At 42.2% G+C, this 8,874-nt stretch overlaps 1 protein-coding gene across 2 annotated transcripts in view; it reads right to left on the reverse strand.

Moving 5' to 3' along the window:
• LOC102210045 (pecanex 3) overlaps window positions 1–7,235 on the reverse strand; it is a 29,154-nt gene extending 21,919 nt beyond the window's left edge. The window contains exons 1-7 of one of the 2 annotated variants that reach the window (XM_005735382.1): window positions 6,817–7,235; window positions 5,483–5,974; window positions 4,696–4,904; window positions 4,489–4,594; window positions 3,955–3,994; window positions 3,734–3,829; window positions 1,559–3,304 (exon numbers count right to left, since the gene is read on the reverse strand). In XM_005735382.1, the coding sequence (XP_005735439.1) occupies window positions 1,559–3,304; window positions 3,734–3,829; window positions 3,955–3,994; window positions 4,489–4,594; window positions 4,696–4,904; window positions 5,483–5,635 (2,350 nt within the window). In that variant the 5' untranslated portion in view covers window positions 5,636–5,974; window positions 6,817–7,235. Of the gene's footprint in view, window positions 1–1,558; window positions 3,305–3,733; window positions 3,830–3,954; window positions 3,995–4,488; window positions 4,595–4,695; window positions 4,905–5,482; window positions 5,975–6,520 lie in introns of both variants that reach the window. The other variant, XM_005735383.2, reaches the window with a different exon arrangement.
• Between the last annotated feature and the right edge of the window lie 1,639 nt (window positions 7,236–8,874).

The raw sequence follows: 8,874 nt of genomic DNA on the forward strand, positions 1-8,874 counted from the left end.
GGGCTAGGTGCCATTTATGGCCCTCCACTTGAAAACAGCACCCCACCCAATCAATGAAGCATCTAGTTTTCCTCATAACCACCTAACCTAAGGGGAACTGGCGGTGAACACTTTTGGGTCTCTCCGGTAATAGAGAGGCAGAAGATATCTGGGAGAAATTCGGCTGAGATGACGTCTCACATCCAGCTGCAGGGTGGACACACAGAGCTGAAAATCCTGCATCGCCAGCAACCTCTGAAGGATAACAGATTATGCAGGGCATCAGCCCCTCCAAGTGCAAACAAGCTCTTAATGAGACCATACTTCCTTTGCAAAACAGATTGAGGTTCTGGTGAAATTTCTACACAAAATCTTAGAACAGAAAAGCCAAAAAAGAAACACTGCATTTTACAATTACCTGACAAAATACGAGCCTATGAGAGTTGCAAATACATTGCAACATAGTCTTTTCTTGCCATTTGCTCTTATTGCACACTTGTCTGATAGTGACACTGTAAACTTATTGAAAATGAAAATTAAGTTGAAGGAATACACTGGAGTAGATCCAACAGGCGCTACTGAGACATAAGTAGAAGACATAACAGGACTTCTACAGTGATCTAAATATAGCAGCTCCACTTACAATGGTGCAGTGTATAATATATTCTTGAATGGGTATACAGGCATGATTTTTGATTTTTACAGAATCGTTTCCAGAGCTTTCTGATCACACCTCATGGTTACTTGGAACTAAAAAAAAAAGTAATAGAATTTCAGCTGCTCTCTTATTTCCAAAGGAATTGCCACAGCACATGGAACCCATGTTTGATTTGGCACAGACTTCATATCAGATGGAGTTCCTGACACAACCGTCACCTCTATACTGGCTTGGGTATAGTGCACAATCTGATATCAATGTGCCAATGTTGTTCTAGGATCACCGAAGCTAATGATGGGCCAGGTTCATCATTGCAAGTGACCAATCACATTGTTGTGATGTCATGGTTTTGCGACGTGGAAAGAAATTCGGACCAAACTCTAACCTTAACTCTATAATTATAACCGTAACTATAACCCCATAACCCATCCTAAACCACAACTGCCCCGTTTTGGATTTTAGTACACATTGGCAGTTTTTTCCATATGACAATATAACTTGCAATGTTGAACCTGGACCAATATTAATTATGATCACCAGGGACAACACCAACACAGGGATCATATCAGATACATCTAGTTAGATCACAGTACACTAGCTTGTGAGACCCCAAGGCTGGGTTTGTGTCTCTTCGCCATCTTAAATAAAATCTTTCACAAATAAGGTATATGTATTAATCACTACACCATGGAGTCATTACTCGTGATTAAATTAAGTACAAATTAATAGTGGTCTGTCATCAAATATATTACAGAAAAAAAATATCAGCAACAATTTGATGCCTTACAAATAGGCCTTACTATCAGCGACTCCCTATGAAGGTTAACTTTCTTAATTAGTTAGACCTCCAAACCATGATGAAAACTGTTTCAGTAGGGTAAGTTAAAACATATATTCTTGACTGAAAATTTGCAAACTCACCACCTCCAACAGCCCCCTCTTCAACCAGTTCTCCTGTTCTCCAGCCCATCTGGTTGCCAGTCCAAGAGCCTCCAAGTGAATCCAAGCGATGATGGTGAGCTCCAGCAAAGCCATCAGAGTGTATAGTCCGGGCTTCCAGATCAGACTTAGAGATGGTGAGAGTCCGAGGTGCAGGCGTGGAGGTGGAGGGCATTGCAAGCAGAGTAGAGGGCAGAGCCACTGCATTGCTCTGGCTTCCACCTGCCCCATCCATACTTAGCACTCTTGCGTGAGTCTTAGCACTAGCGGTGCTAGAAGAGCGTTGAGCAGCACGAGGATGTGAGGGGCCAGCAGTTTCGGGTAAATCCCCTTCCCTTGGAGTAGGCAGTTGAGCAGCAGGGGGAAGAGTCGATGTAATGCCAGTGTTAGCAAGGTCTGGAGAGTAGCAGGAGGTAGAGGAACTAGAGTCATCATCATCATCGTCATCATCATCTGAGCTGTATCGGCGCTGAGAGCCCAGGCTAGAACCTGCACTCATGTCACTGCCGTCGTCCTCGTCACTGGAATCCTCAAACAAACTTTCACTGTAAGCCTTAGTGCCGAGTCGATTGCGCACTGGTATGTAATCTCTGTGTTGTCTATGATTGTGGTGACGCCTGTAAGAGCCACAGTCAAAACTACTACTGCCAGCTCCAGCGCGCCTTCTTGGAGCTTTCCTTCGGCCTGGCCTGTGCCCCATGCTACCGCCGCTGGCCCGCAGCAGCTTTAAGTCTTTAGGGCGTACAACCTGCTGGGACTGCAGAGCAGGCTGCTCAGACAGTAAGAATGGGGTAGAAGATATGGGCAAAGCAGGCTCAGAACACACCAGACCCAGGGCCAGCCCTGATGGCACTGAATTGGTCTGCCGAGGTGGGGGTAGAGGAGGAACTGGGACGTTCCTGTCCAATTCACAAACCTCTGAGTGGCCACTACTTGAAGGGGAAGAGTTCTGGAGAGGAGGGGGCTGTGCAATATCAGAAGGTACAGATGGCAGATCCTCTCCTTCAACAAGTGTCCGGTCTAGCCCCTGGCTGAGGGAGAATTCTTTGGAAGGGGAGCGTAGTAACACACTGTCTGACAGATTGTCAGTATCACTGCCATCTTGCACTGCTGAATCCTCTGTGGGCTTGTGGATGTCAGACCCTATCTCTGGTGCTGAGGCAGAAACCTGTCCATCTACAGGCCGCGACTGGCTGAATGAAGGACTTTCCAGCTGAGTTGAATCAGTTTTTTCACTGCGGTAACTGCTAACAGTGCTTAGCGTCTCACGGTCTGTGGTAGCTCCACCAGCACTGAAACAACTGTCTGTTGATCCAGCAGCTAGTGCTACTCCGCTGCGGCTGCCGGGGAGCTCAGTCCCAGGAGCAAAAGCCACAGGGTCAAGGCCTAAACCCAGCAGATTTTCACTGAGTTCCTCACTTAAACTACTCTTTATAAGAGGGCTTAGGGGAGTATCTCCCAAACTCTCAGATTCAGCAGAGGGGCCAAGGGGAGAGTAAGCCCCCAAATTATTGTCCTTGGAACTCTGATGAGACAACTGTTCTGTTAACATCTCCACTTCTTGCAAGTGTTCTTTCTCGCCTCCATCTTCTTGACTCGAGGGTGAAGGGGGGATAGACAAGGCTCCAGGTTCTTCAAATCCAGCTGACACTCCAGATACTCCTACAAGACCTTGGAACTCACCTCCAAGAGCGGCAACAATGCAGGATGAGACCCCATTCAGAGCCCCTGTACGGTAAGAAAACCAAACATTAGACTGAAATGTCTGTGAAGGTTCTCAGTCATCCAGGTCATCGTAGTCAAAGGAGCTTGCAAAGAAAAGCGTCTGGACTTCTTTAAGTTACTTGAAGACGTTTCACCTCTCATCCGAGAAGCTTCTTCAGTTCTAAGGTCAAATGGTGGAGAGTCCCAGATATAAACCTAGTGGGAGTATCCCCCCACAGAGGGACAAAAGGACCCCCTAGACTGAAATGCACTTTTGCAAGCTGTAACACTGACGTTGTGAATTATGTTTCTCAAGATTCCATTTTTCCCCCCCCTTTCCTAAATTTGTATGAAAATACTGATATACTTACAGCCTGACTTATACAGGAAGGATTAAACATTGTTTCCAGTATCTAATGCTCATTTCTAAACAGTGAAACATAACAGACTTACTAATGGGGTCCTGGGAACTCTGACGTAGGATCTCACGTTGAGCTGACGTGACAATCACATTATTGCTTCCTTGTTCCCGCATTAACTCTTTGATATCTGAAATAAAAGGAAATTACAAATTTAAAACATATGCTTGGATAAAAATGTCAGACTATCTATTATATACATCATGATTTAAAATAAAAATATGGTATGCAGAATTAAAACATTTAGATGCTTACCCTTAGTACCCCCTGAATCCTCCAACTGAGGCAAGAATTCCTGAAGAGTAAGAAAGAATATACACAATGCTTTAAACCACCTGATACACATGATTATGCATTACGAAACCATAAGAACATCGCTACGTACTTAAAAAATCCCCCCTTAGCTTGGTACTGAACTAAAAAAAAATCTTGCAAACTACCATTACAGGCATACTGATCATGGAAAATACAATTTTTTTTAACCTGGCACTAAGCCACGGGAGGTTCAGACCAATTAGCATTTAATGAGGAGCTACGAGTTAGAAAGATCATAGCAACAAGTGTACTTAGGTTAAACAGTAACTTGGTTTATTCAATCATCTGCTGTCTATTTTTTTTTAATTTTTTGCCTGTAGCCATACCACCTGCTAGCTTTTAAAGCTTGCTACATCTTGTAGTTTGCTGACAGACCAAATTAATGAATTAAAAAAATTCTAATAGATAGAACTGGAGAAATGTTGGAAGCCAGAAGAGATAATGTTGCATGCTAGTAAATATGGTAATCCTCACCGACACTTGGTTTAATCCAAACAGAGAGTGCTGGGAGCTGCAACGCACTGGGGGTGTTGAGTTGACTTTCCGAAACACAGTCATCTCTACACCAACATGACTATCCCTGTGAAATAGTCACATGCAGGAAGAAATTTTTTTTTTCAAAGAATTCAGCAAATCACAGCATCGCAACAGGCAAGTTTTCTTTAAGACACATCACATTACCTGTGCTGATTCCCCTCATGAGCACCTGACCCCTCTTCTCCTTCTTCTGTCCTTGGCACTTCAGCTGTTAGTGAGGCCTGCTTTTTCTCTACAATCTCCCCAAGGTCGAACATTGCATGAAGTCGGTAGTTTACCACTTTAATGGCAGTAAAAAATACAGCAACCACAGCAGAGTACACACCTGCCACCAACAAGCTTGGAGGAAGAGCCTGACAAGGAGTTGGAATTTAAAGAGAGGAATTACAAAAATGAGACCAGGCAGTCACGTCAAAGAACTAGAACCAGGAAGGAAGCTTAATTGGAAATGAGGTGTTAAATATAGCTGGATATTTCAAACTTATTATGGAATTGTTTTAAATCAGGATCTTAATTTAACCACACAAGTTCAGGCAAACACCCTTAGTTTTTATTCCCCCTATTGTTACAAGCACTAGAAGTTAAACTATAAAGTTATTATCCCATGCATATGTGCTGAATGAGTCTCTCATACAGTTTACATCATTAAAAAAATGCAGTTATGTTATTCAAAACATAGTATTTGACCCATTTTACACATGATAATCCTGGGAGATGATTAAGTCAGTTGAAGTTGCCAATGTGTAAAAAGGGCTTGGGCATGCAAGTTAGAAACGGATTATTAAACTTCTTGAGGTAAATTTGTGATTTGACCTATATAAGTGAAATTACTTGAAGCTATCGTGTCATCATGGCTAACTTCTGAAAACTGATTTAAAAGGATTTGTGCATTATTTTGGTAGCTCCTATGGTGATAGGAAAATGAACTTACCATGTACAGAAGAAAGGGGAAAGCCAGGAGAAATATCCAAAGGTAGAGGTGGAAGCAGTTGGAGAATGTGCTCTGGTGGGGATCCACATACCACCCTCCAGTGAGCGAAGCCCACACGCCCTGCCGCAGTATCTGAAGAGCTTGGGAACCCATCTCCACCTTCAGGTTCAACTAAAAGTTGAAACGCTTCCCCCAAGGCTGTAGCTCAAAAAACTGTGCAGCAGTTTGAGCCACGGTATCTTGTGTCTACGATGGCATGTCCATGGGGCATGGCAGGTTGACCAAGACTGTTTCATCAAGCACAGCAATTTTGTGTCTTAGATATATGCATACACTTCAGCTGAGATAAAGAGTCCTTGCATATTCTTGTGCCAGAATAAGCTCCCTCCCTGCACCAGCGTTGCCACACTCTAGCCCAATCCTCGGTGGGTAATCAGCAGAGTGACTTTTTGACACACTGGTAACCCAATGACTGCACGAACAAGTGCTCATCTGTGAGAGAGATCACAATTAGTCAGTTTTCTTTTATGAAGCTTCACTTTAAACACTGGATTATATGGAAAAACAATCTTGAAAATCTAATAAAAATCACCAAATAAGTTTAGTGTTGCTCTTTTTGTTTCAGGTGCAACTTATAACGTCTATTTAGTTTGTTTACTTTAACATTTTACTCTTTTCTTTCATCTGTCCTTTACTTAATTACATTAAAATCACAGGACACTAATTATCCTTTATTGCAACTGAAGTGACAGAATCGTTTTAGTGATCGATAAATGCAAAAGAATAACATAAGCTAGCAATGGCACGTGAAACAACGATTATAACAAACATAATTTGCCATTTGATGTCTTTCACACAAACAAAAACAGCTGTATGTGATATATGACATATCTGACATATTCGGTTTTCCGACAGCATGAACTCCCTATGTTCACGTCCAGGCCATTGTTGTGCCAGCTAGATTAAGTTTTGTGACAGGCACTAGCAAGCTAACTGGCAGCTCATCGTATAGTACAAAGATTTCTGTGCATTTCTCACCTCTGGGCAGCCGCCAGTGGTTTCAGTGACCTCAGTGAATATGATAACATGACCTAAACCCGAAGATTATCTCCTCAAACTGCCTGACAGACAACATTAGGATACCTAATGCTAGTTACCGGCTAATGCTAGGCCGCATAAGCAAGCATTTCTATCTTGATGTCCCTATCGTTGACTGGGTAACTGTAACGTCACCCTAAAACAAGACAGCTTAACGCTAACCGCTAATAGGTAGGTGAAAGTCATTAGCTATTATTATCTCACGCTGGCTTGATAGATTTAATAATTGTGCTCACAGTGAGATGTTCTCCGATTTTGGATCCCAGCATAGCTCATAGTTAGCAATAGCTGTCCAGGTTGGCTTATATCCTCCTTCCGCATCCAGTTCATGCAAAATCTCAGCGCTTTCCGTCTCAGGATGCTAGCTAGGAAGGAAATCGGCTGTTAAAAAACTGTAGCTTCACTTTTTGCTGGCGTTAGCTAACTTATCATTTTTCCCGAGAGGCCGTGCTCCTCTTTGGCATGACTGGGTGACAAACATCATGTATGGGGAGCCGTGGGCCCCTCTCATGACGAACAACAAATGCTTCTTGGTATAAACGGACCCTGTGTAAAAAAACAAAAACTAAACAAAAACAAAAAATGTTTCAACGAGCTAGCTCACTGGGTAGCTAGCTCTGCTAACAACTAGTTGACACACGCACGCAAGCACGCACGCACGGCCGCAAAGTGAGTGAGAGACCGAGAGAGATTCCCATGGCGCTGATTGGCCATGTGTACTGACGTCATGAGGAGGACTTTTTCTTCTTCTTTTATTTTAAAATATTCTTAAAATGTAATGTTAGTACAAACCAATCAACCACAAAACTACCTAAACAAATTAATAAAAATAAATAGGTCCTGAATGTTTACTTTCAGGTCCTGGCATTCATGTAGACGTTTCTTATATATGGGTTTACCAGCTAGCTCAGGTTAATGTAGGCCAAGCTAACCCCCATTTAAGCCAGCCACACTGCTAAACTGCTCCCTGCAATCCCAAAAGACCCTCACCTTGCTAATGGTTCAGTTCCAGTTGCCACCTGACAATCCCAGTTGTCCATGCTTGAAGAGATGAATTGGACATAAATATAGGTAGGTACCGTAGCTAATTTTTAGATAGGTAAAAATTTTACATTTATATTTTATATTTATTCTTTATAAATAGTATAGAACTCGCATTTGTGTGCCATTCTGCAACATTAGCCAACGATCTCTTGTTTTTATGACAGTACACATAAACTCTTTACAAATAAAAAAGTTGTTCTTTTAAAGTAAAAGAACATCTCCGACCATCTTTGTCTGTAAAATTGCCTATTTATTGAGGGCATGTTAAAAAAAAGTTCTTGTGCAAATATACTAAATTGCCCTAGGTATTAGCTCATATGCCTTCACACACATATGAACTTGACTGACATTCTTAATCGAAAGAGTTTAATATAATGTCCGCCCACCCTTTGCAGCTATAACTCTGCAGAAAGTTGGTGACCTCTGTGAACTATGTACCTCAGCATCTGCAGACCTCACTCTGTGATTTTAAATAGCCTACTGCTTCATGACTGAGTTGCTGTCATTCCCATTTGCTTCCAGTTTGTTATAATACCACTAATACTAACAGACTTGTGAAATATTTAGTAGCGTGAAACACCTGAAATCAATTATTTGGATGGGTGAGTGAATACTTTTGGCTATATAGTGTATATATGAGCTGGCTTCCTTAATATAAAATAACTCATTTTCTCACAAGTGGAAGAAAATGGATGGCTGGATGGTCAGCATAGTAGTGCGATGGTTAGCACTGTTGAAGGTCCTGCTTTTGAGTCCATTCTGGGATTTTTCTGTGCGGAGCGCATGTTCTCGCGGTGTACAGTGGCTTCCTCCCACAGTCCAAAGACACAAATAGTCTGTCACTGTCTTAATCCTGGTGACCCATCCAGGATGTACCGTTCCAATCCCACTGTGATCCTGATTTGGATAAGTGGAAGAGCATGGATGCACTCATTTTCTCTCAATTTACAGAGTTATGTGGAAGGAGTGATGCCTGAGTTAACATCACGGCTGTGGGAAGATGACACATAGCCAAGGTTAAATGTCAAGATATGAAGAGAAGCTATGAAACACATATAATTACTTGTGAAGTCCTTGGAAATAACTACATAGTAATTACAGTAAAAAGAAAACCTTGTTTGAGCAGTGGTTGCTCATTTCATAAAATTTTATTAATCCCAAAGGAAATTAATCATTGATGGTCATCTGCTCACACACACACACACACACACACACACACACACACACACACACACACACACACACACACA

This window comes from Pundamilia nyererei, unplaced genomic scaffold (assembly GCF_000239375.1).
Source record: "Pundamilia nyererei isolate P.nyererei 1_Seehausen unplaced genomic scaffold, PunNye1.0 scaffold00064, whole genome shotgun sequence".
In the NCBI taxonomy this organism is placed as follows: domain Eukaryota; kingdom Metazoa; phylum Chordata; class Actinopteri; order Cichliformes; family Cichlidae; genus Pundamilia; species Pundamilia nyererei.